General features: G+C 47.5%; 1 protein-coding gene across 8 annotated transcripts in view; it reads right to left on the bottom strand.

Annotated features, from left to right (window-relative positions):
* The window catches only part of NF1 (neurofibromin 1), a 1,379,374-nt gene that overhangs the window by 920,429 nt on the left and 442,897 nt on the right, over nt 1-16,048 (bottom strand). For all 8 annotated transcript variants that reach the window (XM_069226659.1, XM_069226655.1, XM_069226657.1 and 5 more), the window contains exons 18-19: nt 500-573; nt 290-373 (exon numbers count right to left, since the gene is read on the bottom strand). In XM_069226659.1, coding sequence (XP_069082760.1) covers nt 290-373; nt 500-573 — 158 coding nt within the window. The remainder of the gene's footprint in view (nt 1-289; nt 374-499; nt 574-16,048) is intronic.

The following is a 16,048-nucleotide window of genomic DNA, read 5'->3' on the forward strand; positions in this document are numbered from 1 at the left end:
CAAACATTTGAATGGGGGTATGAGAGGCTTTGACACAACGGACACCAGAAGCAAGGGCTAAACAATAACATAAGGCCTAGTGAACTGTGGAGTTATGTTACTTATGTCTACAGCTGGTACCAAAATATGTTCTAGATGGGAACTAAAAAGAACATTTAAGCCAATCGGAAGCAAAGCTGCATGTGATTCTATAAGTAGTATTATAATTCTAAAATGTGGAATTTCAAAAGTTAATTTCAGTGCATTTCGTTAAGGACACATTCAACATACCACACGTTCCAACTCTTACCTGGCCATCATCCAACTTTGTTTTTGGTAAATTAAGTATAAGTTTTGTGCTGTGTTCCCACTTTGCATGTGTGTCTTCCCAAGCCTGAAATATGGAATTCATATGTCAACTGCAGACACTGGGTTGGGGGAAAACATAATTTGTCTGGTTGCAAATTTAAAAATATTTCAAGTTACAAATTAGGATTTGTAGGCTATAGGTAAAACTCACTTCTGTGTTGCCTGCAGTGGGGTTTTCTATTCGCCTTAGTAGCGCCATCACTCGCTTCTGAAGAGCTGCCCTGCCTATTACAGATTTAAGAAATAAACAAATATAATTTCAATATTTTCCATATGTTCCACAACACACCAAACGTAGCAAAAAACATGGGTAGTAAGCATTTCGCAAGTAATGCCACCTGCAATTCTTGTACACAGCAAAACAATCCAAAACAATTGTTAACAAGCAAGGCTCAATTTAAACATGTTAAATCCATCCAGACCTCTGATCCAGACCCCTTGGAGTAGGTGGCAAAGTGATAATATCCAGTACCCCACCCCAAACCCTTCAAAATAGATAGAATAGCAAATAAGCTACAGGCAAGCACTTGAGGCAATGTACCTCTAGTATTGTACAATCATATCTAGCGCCTCAGTCTGGTGACCATTCAGAAACTCATGTGCAGCCTTAACATCTGTAAACTAGACCACCTTGCCTTCCAATATGCCCAGTATGCGGAAATTCTTGTCCCCATCTTAAAGCAACATATTTTCCCCTATTCTGGTGAATAATTCTTGGCAGCGTAGGTCAGAATTTGACACCAGATTTTAACATCGGTCATTACCATTATTAACGGTGTAAAAAAGAATCTCAGTGACAGACAGGACCGTCTTTGTAGCTCCAAGAAGAACCATAAGTCATCGCTAACGACCTACAGGAGGCTCTGTAAGCAAATGGCTTACATCACCTTTTTAGGTGTGCCAAACAGAGTAATATAGACTATAAACTTGAATTGTGTTACTTCCTTTAACATAGAGGCACATATAAAAGACACTGACTTTTGATTTGCACGCCTGATGTGGATCAGTGGATCACCTGAACTGGACTCACAGTCCACCCCTGCAACATCTTTGTTATTGGAACGATCCCCATAGACTTACATGGGGGCACCTGACTCTGAACTGCAGTATTGCCCCCGACTGCCCCAGTGCAGCTTGAGGTGACCTGTTAGGGTGGCCTAGGACCCTGCCCTGTACTCACCTTAAGTCCAGAACATTGGGCCTGCAGGTTGCTGTTTGCCGTGTATGTTTTCTTTCCCATAGAGTAACAATGCAGCTACAGAAAAATGCACTATCGACTTTTGAAAACTCTAAATATTTCTATCACGAAAAATACTCACCTCATTTCGGTAATCTTGGTATCTAAATGTATATAAAAGTACATGGTATTTTTATAAATTGGTGTCAGATTTCTTTATTGAGTGTGGGTCTCATGTACTGGCTAGGTGTGTGCCTTACATGCTTAGCACTACCCTCTGATATTCCTAACTGGTTGCCCACACTACCACAAAAGAGAGCATTTGGGGTGTCATTTGTGCCTCTGTGACACCTTTGGGGTTTGCCTTGACTCTTTGCCCAGCATACCTCTTTTTGGTCCACTATATAAAGAGCCAGCTTCCTACAGAAGGTAAGCAACTTTTCCTTGTGATAAAGGCTTCTAGCTGCAGATTCCCTACCTATGAATAGATACCCAAGCAATACCATCCCTGGAGGTGGGTCTGCAAACCAATTTCCTGCAGGACCGAAGGGGAAAAGTGCCCGTCCCTACGGACCTGACTGTCCAGGCAGTAGTGTTTGTTAAACGTGTGCAGAGATGCCCACGTTGCCACCTGACACATGCCCAGCACTGAAACTCCACATGCTAATGCAGTGGTCGCAGCTTTAGATCAGGAGAATGAGCGCCCAAACCCTCAGGGGTTGCTTTATAGCCAATGCATAGCATTGATTTAAATGCAGAGCACGACCCATCTAGAGATGGTTCACTTCTGCACTGCCTGACTTTTCTTCGCACCTACATACCGAACTAAGAGTTAGTCTTCCACCTGGAACTCTTTAGTACAATCAAGGTAGAATGTCAATGCTCTTTTTTGGGTCCAGGCGGAGTCGCCGCTCCTCTTTCTTAGACAGAGATGGACGTGTGTAAAAAGTAGGAAAGGAGATGTATGGCCAACATAAAAAGGTGTGATCACTTTGGACAGAAAAGAGGCCCTAGTGCAAAACGTCACTTTGTCAGGATAGATGGAAAGGTAGGGCAGCTTAGATAAGGCCTGCAGCTCACTCGCTCTGCAGGCAGATGTAATCACCACAAGGAAGGCTGTCTTCAATGTAAGAAGCCTGAGAAGACAATTATGGCGGGGCTTGAAGGGAGCACACATTAAAAAAGAATGAAATTCAGATCCCATTGGGGCATAATGAATGGAGAAGGAGAAATGAGATGAGTAAGACCTATGAGGAACCTATGTACAATTAGAGGCAAACAAGGAGGCTATTCAGGCAAGAGAAAAAAATCTGAAATAGTAGACAGAGTCCAAGACCCCACCCGACCCTGCTTGGTGCAGTACCACATGGCAGAAGTGTTGTCCATTAACACCTGCACCATCCTTCCCTTGAAAGAGGGAAGAAAGGTTTTCAATGGCAGTCGGATCGCACGGAGTTCCAACATGTTGATGTGGAGTCCTGCTTACGATGGAGACCAGATCCCTCTGATATCCACCTCTCCCAGATGGCCTCCCCATTCCAGGAGTGACATATCTGTCACTACTGTCAGTTCTGGTTGGGGAAGGGAAAGAGATCTGCCTCTGGTCTAATCGTGGATAGTTAACCACCACTGCAGATCTTTCACAGTTTCCTCCAAGATCTGGGCCTGGTCGGGGAGATTCCCCTGATGCTGCTCCCAGTGGAACTTCAGGTCCCACTGCAGAGCCCGCATCTGACATGTGTCACAAGCAGGATGCACGAAGCCATGAGCCCCAGAAGCATCAAAGTCATACTCACCAAAATCGTGGATAGAAGATGAAACATCAGTATCACAGCCCGAATATCATGGACTTGCCACGCTGGAGTATAAGCAAGAAACTGCATTGTATCCACAGCAGCTCTGATGAAAGGGAGCATCTAAGAGAGAGGCAGGCGGGACTTTGGCACTGCTGTATTCTAGAGGTGGGAGACGACAGCCTGGGGCAAGACTGCCTTCCACAAGCAGTCATCGAGATATAGGAAAACAAATACCACTAATCTCCATAGATGAGCTACAACCACCGCCATCACCTTGGGGAACACCCAAGGGGCACCGATGAGGCCAAAGGGGAGTGCGGTGAACTGAAAGTGCTCATGGCCTACTGTGAACCACATGTTAACGTGTGTGGGCAGGCAGGACGGGTATGTGAAAATAGGCGTCCTGCACATCCAATGCTACCACCCAGTCTCCTGGATACAGGACAGACAAAACCTGAGCCAACACGGGGAAGGGATTGAGGACTCATAGGTCTAGGCTAGGACAAAGATCCCTGTCCTTCTTGGAGACCAGGAAAGAAGCGGGAAAAGCAACCACAGCCTACTTCTGGCACTGGAATGCTCTTTATGGCTCCACTGGCCAACAGAGCAACAACATTCTCGCGCAGAAGAAACTAATAATCCTGTCATCAGATTATAAAATGGTGGCAGGGATGGAGGGGTAGTCTCAAGAGGGGAGTGAGTAGTCCCTTCAGATTATCCATAAAACTCACCTGCCTGAAGTAATGGATTGCCAGTAGGGAAGGTGAATCTTGCCGCCAACTGGTCCTTTTGGGGAAGGGGAAAACTAGGAGGGTTTAGAGGCTGCTGCAGATGGTGTGGGTAACAGACTGACGAGACCGCTGGCCACCTGATCCACAATGTCGGTCGGTCCTTCGGCCACACAGAGGCTGGGCAGAATGGCGGCTGGACTGGACTTGGCGCAGTTGGTAACCCCTTCCATCACCATGAAAGGACAAAAGGCAGATTGGGGGTGGAGGAAGATGGGGTAGCTGGAAGACCCAAGGATGTGGCCATAGCACGAGAATCCTTGAAGCGCTTGAGTGCAATCTGTTTTGTTTATGAAGAGACTGGTGGCATCTGTAGGAAAGAGTTCCCTTTGGACATGGTCACTTTTTGCTCAATGCTACTGAGGTTTTTCAACGAGGTGTGTGGTAAACATTCTTCTACCTCTGCAAGTCCCTAGGCAATGGAACCACTGGTACCTAGGGTCAGGATACTAGAAAGGGTCCCTAAAAGCTGCAGCATGTATTGTGCCGCTCTCAAGGACTCCCCTAAAAAGCGCACACAGCCTGCCATTACAGACTGTATGACAGTGCAAGCTATGAGAAAACATGAACAAATTGTGTGCCATGCACCACACACTGCTTCTTAATATATGCAAGTCACCACTACAGCAGGCCTTAGAGCCCTAAGGTATGGTGCATTATATTTGATGTGAGGACATATCTGTATGAGCAGATATGCCCCTGTGATGTCTAGATTGATAACTAAATGTTGCAAGTGAACAGGGAAGCCATCTTAAGGTATGTATTGGACACTCATCACTACGAGTTCCGAGCTACATAATGGCTTCACTTGGACCTATGGGGTTTGGTATTGAACACCTCATCTTAATAAATCCAGGCTGATGTCAGTCTTCGATTTATTCTGAGATGCACTCAGAGGATACCTTAGAGGTGCCCCTGAAACCTACTTGTCTTCTTGTGTGCTAGCTGACTGGTCTCGACCAGCCTGATACCACAGATGAATTTCTGACCACAGCTGAGTTGAGGGCCTCGCTCTCAGAGGCCAGAAACAATGGCTGTTACAGCAGAATGTGTTATCACCTCCTCCAGCAGGATGGCTAGTGAATGTGGGACTGCCAAGACCCTACCGCCTTTGGTATGTGACCCTAGCTTCCCCCAGACCTGGGAGGGGCCACCCCCTGCCATGAGGCCCATTTGGCACCAGGACAGGAAATTAGTTATTGAGTAGGCGTGTTCTACCTTTGGGCTAGACACACCCCTAAGGTTGGTTAACTGAAGTGGACACTTGAGGGAGGCTACCGCTATCTTGTTTTTGGTGGAACTAGGAGATCTGGGACAGGTTATGCTCGCTTCCAACAGGACGTGGTCATATGGGGGGTGGGGGAGTAGTCACCCAAATGGTAATTAGCCCATCGGCTACTACCTCACACAACCAAAACACCCCTAAGTGGCCCGCTGACACCAAAACAACAGATTCATCAGACCCAAGAAGAAGAGACCAAAGAAGAGCCAAAGAAGTGAGAACTGTGGGCGACTGGTGGGATGAAACCCTGCCTGCAAACCTGTCCCTGTGCAGACAATCACGACATCACGACTCGTTATGCAGCTGTGCATCCTCCAAAAGCCTCAGAGAGCCTCCAGCACTTCATCAACATCTTCCTTGAAGTGGAGGAACCAATTCCCTGCAGTCTGCAGGCACCAACCACAATGTCTGGCACACCGTCATGCGGACCAACGAAGTCACCAACTCAGCAGCCGTTCAGAAAGAGGTCACTGTGCTCCAAGTCATCGACCCCGTCTCTCTACCAGGTGTGAACACACCAGGACCCACCAGAGCCTCCACCAACTCCCGAGGGTACCAGACCCCCTGCAGCACCCAATGCTTGTTTGCAGTCCAATTCGGCCTTCAATGCCAAAACCAAGACCCAGCTGTCGAGGGTCATAAGCAATGCAGAGGACATCACCAAGAATGACCCAGCTGCCCTGATGCTCTTTTGCAGGTCCACCCAAGAACTGCGGGTGCACTGACACAGGAGCACCAACAACCAAGACCCGCTGCACCAGAGTTCCCCGGCCCGAGTCCACATCAATCAACTGTGTTCCTTTGCTCCCAGGTTCCCCACCAACCGAGGCCCCCTATAAGGAGCTCCCGGACTTGTCCCCAAGTCCCCCTTTGCAGTCTTTTTCTAGGTGCCCCACTCGTTGCCAACTGTGCAGTACACAAGGCTTGCGACTCAACCAGCACCACTGCACCCAGATGCCCCAAGGAGGGTAAAACTGTACTGATGGTTATTTTATTGACTTTACCCCCCCCCCCCACAAATACCAAACAATCTTCAGGGGACCCCTGAGAACAGTCTGCAATGACCTCCTTGCAGTAAAAGTACTTTCAAGTCTTTACCACGTAAGTGCGAATTTGAGTAAAAGTGTTACTTACTAAATCAATGCAATTGCAACAGTACTTATCTACTTTGAAGATTTCTGGTGTTGAAAACATTATATAAACAAAGTAACTATTTTTCTAATCATTTGTCTCAAGTTCCTTTTTGCACGTGTGTCTTATTTATTGACTCTGTGTATTCAACAAAAGCTTAGCACTATCCTCTGATAAGCCTAACTGCTTCCCCACACTACACCAAAAAATGGCTTTGGGGATTATTACTTAATCCCTGAAAACCAATAACTGCATGTACCATTTGCATAGTGTACCCTTACGTTTGGTACACTATATAGATAGCCAGTTTCCTACAGAATGTCCATCAGAGAAGTTTGGATAGCCCAAGAAAAGCCAGATGTCCTCAGCCAGGTGTGGTGTCTCAGGGCCACTGTTGCAGAAACCGCTCTACCTAGTGAGTCAGTTGTGTCCAGTCCGCGACGGATCGTAAACTTCGCTGACTCTCTCCAGTCAGCAACAGTCAGAGTGAACAGCCCGGTCCACCTGTGGGACCTGTGGTAGCACTTGCACAACTGTATTTCACAGCGTGTGAGAATAAAAGCCAAAAAGGCAGTGGTGTTCACAGTTCATAATGCAAGACTGGCAGAATAAAATATATTTTTCCCAAATGAATCCAACCTATTGAATTCCCTATCCTGAGGAGCAGTAGGGAACATGCATTGGGAGATAGAGGCTTGGACCACCAAGATCTCAGTGGTGGGGTGTTTGCTCAGAAAACCGGGGTCCCCAGCCACAGGATGAGGGCGGCAGGCTATCGTCCTGTTCATAGGAGCCCCTGTGCTGGGTCTGGGCCAAGTAAGGACAGCAGCGAGGGAATCACTGAACAACAGCAGAGGTTTTGAGGTGGTACTCCCGGTTGCAGCACCTATGTCAAGAGATTAGCCTTGACCGCTACTGAGGGTAGCTGGAGGTCTGGACCCTCAGCCACCATTCTCACCACCATTGCATAAGAATCTTCCTCATGCAGAGCCATGGAAGGAGGAGAAACATGTCGGCATCTGAAGATGTGTCCAGTCCACTGGCTTTGCCCAAGTACTCACGTCAGTTCATTTCCCCTTCATATGGCCAGTATTCTAAAGGGTCCAGCAATCCCTCCCATTCTTCCTCAAGGCCCTACCCCAGTGAAATAGGGCTCAGGATCCAGAGGAGGAGGCAAAGATCCTGCCGGTGCTGAAGTCTACATAGGGCGACGCCTATTCGGCACAGTGTCGGAGTCAGGGGTGACGCATTCAGTGGCGCCGGAGGGTTCAACATCGGGATCAACACTGGTCGTACCATCTCAACCTTCCCTGGCACCTGTTCTGAAGCCGAGGCTTCCAGTACTGCTGGCACCCATCAACGGCACCATCCCCATGGACATCTCTGACTCTGAAACACAGCCTTTAGACATCGCTCAACAAGGACTCTTGTGCCAGCAGGAGCTTTGCATCCTCATCCGCATCTAGAACTGGATCCCTGGGAGCCCACCAGCACCAAAGCAAGAGCCACCAGCACGCAACCCTATGGGGCCCTGTCTGACCCCGCAGGACCTGAAGGTGCTCCAGCAGGGTCAGACTTCCCAAAACTCAGACACATGGTCTCAAAACACTCTGATTTAGGCAGGGGTTGCTTCGGTTGTCAGGAATTCGGGGAGAGGCGGATTTGGCCCAGGCACAGGTTCCAAAGAACGAGGCCTAAAGAACAAGTTAATTACAGTTGGTAATGCCTTATCTGAGACATATTCCAGTTGCAGATTTCTTACCTTAGAAATTTCCCCAGGCATCAGTCTGGATCTGGAGATTTTTCTTAAGCTATACCCCATGTGCTTTCAGGTGGCGTTGGCCGGCACCAAGCCCGCCATCGGCGTCATGCGCACCGGATATGATGTTGCAAAACCTATATAGGCGCCAACCCAGCATGCTGATGTCAGGTTCTTTTCACGACTTTCCATGCCAGAAGCACGGAGCCATGAAGAACACTGACCACTGGTGCGTCAGATCTAGGGAGCTAAAAGTGAAGTCCCTGTCCCTACAAAACAGTTTGCAGAGCACGGAGGTAAGGAATCTGCAACTAAAATAAGTCTCTATAGGCAAGGTGTTACCGAAGGTAAGAAACCTGTTCACCGGATAGCGACATCTAGTTGCAGAGTCCTGATCTTAGAATAGATACCCAAGCAAAACCATTCCAGAAAGGAGGGTCTACGAAGCAGGATCATACTAAGGAGGTCCTGCAGGATCGAATGAGCAAAGTACTCATCCCTTTGGACCTGACTGTCCAGATAGTAGAGTCTGGTGAACATGTGAATGAATGCCCACGTTGCTGCCTGACAGATGTCTAGGACTGGACTCAATGTGCTAACACAGTGGTTGCAACTGTTGCTCTGTTACACTGAGCACTTAAACCCTCAGTGGGTTGCCTTTTAGCTAATGCGTAGCCCATTTAATGCAGAGAACGAGCCATCTATAGATGGTCCTATTCTGCACTGCCTGACCTTTCTTCACCCCTGCATACCTATCAAAGAGTTGATCATCCACCAGAACTCTTACGTATGATCAAGGTAGAACGCCAACGCTCTTTTTGGGTCCAGGTGGTGGAGTCTTGGTGGAGTCTCTCCTCTTCCTTACAAGGATGTAAGGGTGCATAAAAAGTAGGCAAGGTGATGCATTGGCCTACATGAAAGCGTGTGACCACTTTTAGCAAAAAAAAAGCTTGTGTGCGAAGCACCAAATTGTCAGGATAGATGGAAAGGTAGAGGTAAAGGTAGAGTGGCTTAGATGCCTGCAGCTCGCTCATCCTGCAGGCAGATGTGATGGCCACAAGGAGGGCTGTCTAATGTTAGATGCCTGAGAGGACAATTGTGAAGAGGCTCAAAAGAAACACACATGAGAAATGTCAGAACCAAACTCAAATCTCATTGGGGCATGATGAATGGGGATGGAGGAAACTACTAACAATAGGTGACAAACAAAGAGGGTTGGTCAGGTAATCTCAGAAATAGCAGACCAATAACCTCTGAGCCTGGCCAAAGCAGAGACCTGCTGGGCCAAAGAAAGAAACAAGAGGACCTCGGAAAGAGGTGCAGAAAAGGGGGTCAACAGACTTGTCGGCAGACCATGCCACAAACTTATGCCGACAGGTGTATACCATTTTGGTGGAGGGGCGCATGGCCGCCAAGAGAACATTACATACATCGGGCAGAAGGTCAACAGGTTCTGATCGTGCAGAAGGTCAAAAGCTGTCAACTGCCGCCACTCAATCTCAACGCAAAAAGGTGCAGACTAGACAGGTTCAGATGGAGTACCCATCCCTGCTGCTGCGACAGAAGATCCTCCCGGAGGGGCAGTTGGATCAGAAGATCGATGGCCATGCTCAATAGCTCGGCATACCAAACTCTTCGTGCCAAGTCTGGAGCCACAAGGATTACTTGGGCCCAGTCGTTCTTGATGTTCTTGAGAACTATGGGCAGAAGTGGTGTTGGCAGAAAGGCATACAGGAGGCCTGAGCTCCAATTAAGACGAAAAGCGTTGCAGAGTGAGTGCCACCTTGGAAACTCCAACGCACAAGACTGCTGACATTGCACGTTCTCTGCGGAGGCGAACAGATCTAACCAAGACTCTCCTACTGCTGAAAGAGACCTTGCACCACCTCCGGATGGAGACACCTTCTGTGATCAACCAGGCATTGTCGGCTGAGCGCATCCACTCTGGCATTCAGAGAGCCCGACCAGGTGTGGAACCACCAGAGAAATGCACCGATATCCCAGCTATAAACAGAAGTGCAGAGCTTCCTGACAAAGGGTCCAGAACCCCACTCTGCCCTGCATGTTGCAGTACCACATGGCAATGGTATTGTCTGTGAACACCTGCACTACTTTCCCTTTGAGCGAGGGAAGGGTTGCTTTCAATGTCAGTCTGATCGCCCTGAGCTCCAAAAGGTTGATGTGGAGCCCAGACTCTGCTAGAGGCTAGACGCCTCTGATCTTCCCCTCTCCCATGTGGGATCTGGTTAAGGAAGGGAGAGGGAATCTGTCGCCGACCCAATCTCAGTTCAAGGGCCACCACTGCAGATCTTGCAGAGTTCCCTCAGAGAGCTAGACCATGTCAGAGAGATTCCCCTGATGCTGCTTTCACTGGAACTGCAGAGCCCACATATGCCACCCAGCATGTGCCACAAGCAGAATGCAGGCGGCCAGGAGGCTCAGTAGCCTCAGAGTCACTCTCAGCAAAATACAGGATAGAGGCTGAAACATCGGTATGATAGCCTGAATATCCTGGACTCACCTCTGAGGAAGATAAGCCTGAAACTGCACCGTGTCCAGAACAGCTCAGATAAAAGGGAGCATCTGAGAGGGAGCCAGGTATGACTTTGGCACGTTTATAGTGAACCCCAGGAAACACAGGAGGTCCACCGTAGTCTGGAGGTGGGAAACAGCCTGGGGCAAGCCCCCTTCAACAGCCAGTCGTTGAGGCAAGAGAAGACAAACACCTGACCTGCGCAGATTAGCTGCAAACACCACCATCACCCTGGTGAACACCCGAGGGGTGCCAGTAAGGACAAAGGGGAGCACGGTGAACTGAATTGCTTGTTGCCTACCATGAACAGCAAGTAACGTCTGTGGGCAAGCAGGACGGCAATATGGATGTTCCCATCTCCTGGGTCCAGGGCAGACAGAACCTGAGCCAGAGTGAGTATTTTGAACTTTTCTTTCCTGAGGAAGAGATTGAGGGACTGAAGGTCTAGGATTGGGCTGAGGCCCTTTTCCTCTCTGAGCACCAGAAAGTATCAGGAATAATTACCACAACCTACTTCTGCCACCAGGGCCCTCTCTGTAGTTCCCTTGGCCAAGAGAGCCGTAACCTCCTTGCAGAGAAGTCCCAGGTGATCCTCTGTCATCCGATCGTAGGATGGGAGCGTGGAAGGAGGGGTAGTCTGGAAGGGGAGGGAGTAGCCCCTTCAGACTATTTGCAAAACCCACCTATCTGACGGAATGGACTGCCAGCGGGGCAGGTGATGGCGAATCCTGACTCCGAATGGACCAGGGTGTGGGGGTGTGTGTTTGGGTTGGGGTGGGGGGGGGGGGGGGTGGGTGGTGTGTATGTGTGGTGGTGTGTGTGTGTATATATGGAAAATGTCACTTATAAAGTGTACATCTGTTCGTGGCATGTAGTGCTGCAGATTCACATGCTATGCATAGCTCTTCCGACATCTAGTGTTGGTCTCGGAGTGTTACAAGTTGTTTTTCTTCGAAGAAGTCTTTTTTGAGTCACGGGATCGAGTGACTCCTCCTCTCGGTTTCAGTGCGCTTGGGCATCGAATCCATTGTTAGATTGTTTTCCCGCAAAGGGTGAAGGAAGGAGTGAGAGTATAGGAATACAAAGATGTCCATGCAAATGTAAATTTCTATACATATGTAAAACTTAAAACGACTACAGGCTACCGGGGAGGAAGGAGGGTGCATGTGAATCTGCAGCACTACATGCCACAAACAGATGTACACTGGGTAAGTGACATTTTCCGTTCAATGGCATGTGTAGCTGCAGATACACAGGCTATGCATAGACTAGAAAGCAGTTAGTCCTCCCAAAAAGCAGTGGCTAGCATGTAGGAGTTGAAGTTGTTCGAAATAATGTCCTTAAGACAGCTTGGCCTACAGTGGCTTGTTGCTGTGAGAAAACATCAACAGTTGTGTTTTGTAAATGTATGGGGAGTTGACCATGTGGCAGCTTTACATATCTCAACCATTGGTATGTTCCCTAAAAATGCCATTGATGCACCCTTATTTCTTGTAAAATGTGCTTTAGGAGTGATCAGAAGGTGTCTTTTTGCTTTTATGTAGCATGTTTGTATTCATGTAACAATCCATCTTGCTAAACCTTGTTTTGATATAGGATTGCCTTTATGCGGTTCTTGGAAAGCAACATAAAGTTGTTTTGCTTTTCTAAAATCTTTAGTTCTATCTATATAATACATAAGAGCTCTTTTGAGATCTAGGGTATGAAGAGCTCTATCTGCCACTGAGTCTGTCTGTGGAAAGGAGACTGGCAATTCTACTGTTTGGTTGATGTGAAAAGGAGATACTACTTTTGGTAGAAATTTGGGATTTCTTCTAAGGACTACTTTATGTTTGTGTACTTGGAAAAAAGGTTACTCAAGAGTGAATGCTTGTATCTCACTAACTCTTCTTAAAGAGGTAATAGCTACAAGGAAGGGAACTTTTCATGTTAGAAATTGTATTTGACAAGAATGCATGGGTTCAAAAGGTGGTCCCATGAGTGTGGTAAGTACTATATTTAAATTCCACGATGGAACAGGTGGTGTTGTAGGTGCAATAATGTATCTTAATCCTTCCATGAAAGCTTTAATCACAGGAACTCTGAATAGAGAAGTGTGCTGAATATTCTGTAAGTATGCAGATATTGCAGTTAGGTGTATTTTGAACGATAAAAAAAGCCAAATTTGATTCCTGCGGATGAAGTAAATGGCATACAATATGTTGTATAGATGCTGTAAGTGGACTGATGTTTTTAGATTGGCAATAGAAAACAATTATTTTCCACTTGTTTGTGTAGCATTGTCTAGTAGTACGTTTATGTCCTTGTTTAATTACTTCCATACTGTAAGGAAATGCCTCCTTGGCATGGTTACCCCCTGACTTTTTGCCTTTTGTTGATGCCAGTTATGATTGAAAGTGTGCTGGGTCCCTGCTAACCAGGCCCCAGCACCAGTGTTCTTTCCCTAAACTGTACCTTTGTTCCCAAAATTGGCACAGCCCTGGCACTCAGATAAGTCCCTTGTAACTGGTACCAAGGGCCCTGATGCCAGGGAAGGTCTCTAAGGGCTGCAGCATGTCCTATGCCACCCTGGGGACCCCTCACTCAGCACATGGACACTGCCTCACAGCTTGTGTGTGCTGGTGAGGAGAAAAAGACTAAGTCGACATGGCGCTCCCCTCAGAGTGCCATGCCAACCTCACACTGCCTGTGGCATAGGTAAGTCACCCCTCTAGCAGGCCTTACAGCCCTAGGGCAGGGTGCACTATACCACAGGTGAGGGAATATGTGCCTGAGCACTATGCCCCTACAGTGTCTAAGCAAAACCTTAGACATTGTAAGTGCAGGGTAGCCATAAGAGTATATGGTCTGGGAGTTTGTCAAACCACAGCTTTGACAGGTTCATTAAAAAACTTTGGTCTCCATGTTTAACCATTCCTGATAAGATTGGGAGACACTGATATCTGGAATGAGTAGAAGACAGTGTATTAAATAAAAAGTCTGCTTCTAACGGCTCAGAATGCATGGCTACTCCATGATAAGCTGCGGCGCCCTAGATATTGCTTGGGTGTAATCAATGGTGTCTTCTGGAGGAGAAGGTTTTGATGGATAAATGTCTGGATCATTGTCCGGGATGGGATCAGGGTCATAGAGGTCCCATGAGTCAGCTGTATCTCCATATGGGTATAAAGAATGTGTTGGAGAAGGCAGTGGCGGTGGGCTATTCTGAGGTGAGAAAGAGCTGTGGAGAGTGAGGAGGAGAAGTATGGAGAGGTAGTGGCTTCTCCTTTTGTTTTTGCACCTTTGCTGGTGGTTGCACAGGGTCTAATTCCTCTTGGAAAGCCAGCTTTCTTTTGGTTTTTAAAGGAGGTGCAGTGATGATTCTCCTGGTCTCCTTATGAATATGGATTCTGGACTGTCTCTCATCCATAACCTGTAATATTGGTTCAATCTCAGTCTCTTCTTCAGAAGTCTTATGAGAGTCCATGATTGGCTTTACAATCTGTTTTAACTTTTTGGATTTTTTTGGCTCCGAGGTGTTTATCTTTTTCGGTCCCGAAAAAGTAGTCGGATGACTCTGCTCCAAAGCCGATTGCTGAATTTTCGACTCTGATGAATGGGGTCTTTAACTGGAGTCTGAAGTGGTGCTCTTAATGGATTTCCTCGACTCCAAGGTGGACGGAGGAGTGGCCTTTTTCCGCAGCGACCCCGAAGGACGGTCACCACCAGTCTTTTTTCAGGCCAAACCATGGCCTTCCGGGAGTGGTGTACCCGGGGCCTTTGAATGTTTTTTCTGCAGGGGTGTAGGGGCAGACATACTCACATGCTGGCCAGCTGTGATGGGTCTGTCGTCTTCCCATTCCTGTTCAGAGTCTTTGTCTCAGATGGAGACTGCTGTCTGCACCTGCTCTTCCTCCATAACGTCGAGATGTTCGCTGCTTTTTAACGTCATTTCGAGTCTTAGGGCTCTGCAATCTCTCAGGGTCTTTTTTGATCGAAATGATCAACAGGCCTCACAATCTTCCTCCCAATTGTCTGGAGAAAGGTACACATTACAAACCAAGTGTTGGTCTGTATAGGGGTACTTCATGTGACACAGAGGGCAGAATCGGAATGGAGTCCGATCCATCAGGCTTTCCACGTGGTAGGCCCGAACAGGCCCGAGTTAGGCACACGTGCTCCGAAGGGCGAAATGAAGGTTCCAACAGTACTACTGGTGCGATGCTAGATGAGAAATGCGATCTGAAAACCTTCTTATTCGTCGGTATTTTTGCGAGGTTTTCCAAATTGAAATCTCGGAGCGAGATGAAACCCAACCGCGGAAAGAAAGCAATCTAGCAATTGGAGTCGATGCCCATGCGCACTGAAACCGAGAGGAGGAGTCACTCGATCCCGTGACTCCGAAAAAGACTTCTTCGAAGAAAAACAACTTGTAACTCTCTGAGCCCAACACTAGATGTCAGAATCGATATGCACAGCATGTGTATCTGCAGCTACACATGCCATTTATGGAAAATGTCACTTACCCAGTGTACATCTGTTCGTGGCATGAGACGCTGCAGATTCACATGCTTTGCACATCCCACCATCTAGTGTTGGGCTCGGAGTGTTACAAGTTGTTTTTCTTCGAAGAAGTCTTTTTGAGTCACGAGATCGAGGGACTCCTCCCCTTTCGGCTCCATTGCGCATGGGCGTCGACTCCATCTTAGATTGTTTTCCCCGCAGAGGGTGAGGTAGGAGTTGTGTATTATAGTAATAGTGCCCATGCAATGGAGTAAATATGTATGTACGTAATGGTGTTTAAAGTGATATATTTACAAATTTACAAATGTTCAAGATCAACTTCGAAACGGCTACAGGCTCCCGGGGAGGCGGGTGGGCGCATGTGAATCTGCAGCGTCTCATGCCACGATCAGATGTACACTGGGTAAGTGACATTTTCCATAAATGGCATGTGTAGCTGCAGATACACATGCTGTGCATAGACTAGTAAGCAGTTATCTCCCCAAAAGCGGTGGCTCAGCCTGTAGGAGTTGAAGTTGTTTGAAATAAAGTTCGTAGTACTGCTTGTCCTACTGTGGCTTGTTGTGTTGTTAACACATTCACGCAGTAATGTTTGGTGAATGTATGAGGCATAGACCATGTGGCTGCCTTACATATTTCAGTCATTGGAATGTTTCCTAGAAAGGCCATAGTAGCACCTTTCTTCCTAGTTGAATGTGCCTTTGGTGTTATAGGCAGTTCTCTTTTTGCTT

This window comes from Pleurodeles waltl, chromosome 3_2 (assembly GCF_031143425.1).
Source record: "Pleurodeles waltl isolate 20211129_DDA chromosome 3_2, aPleWal1.hap1.20221129, whole genome shotgun sequence".
Taxonomy (NCBI): domain Eukaryota; kingdom Metazoa; phylum Chordata; class Amphibia; order Caudata; family Salamandridae; genus Pleurodeles; species Pleurodeles waltl.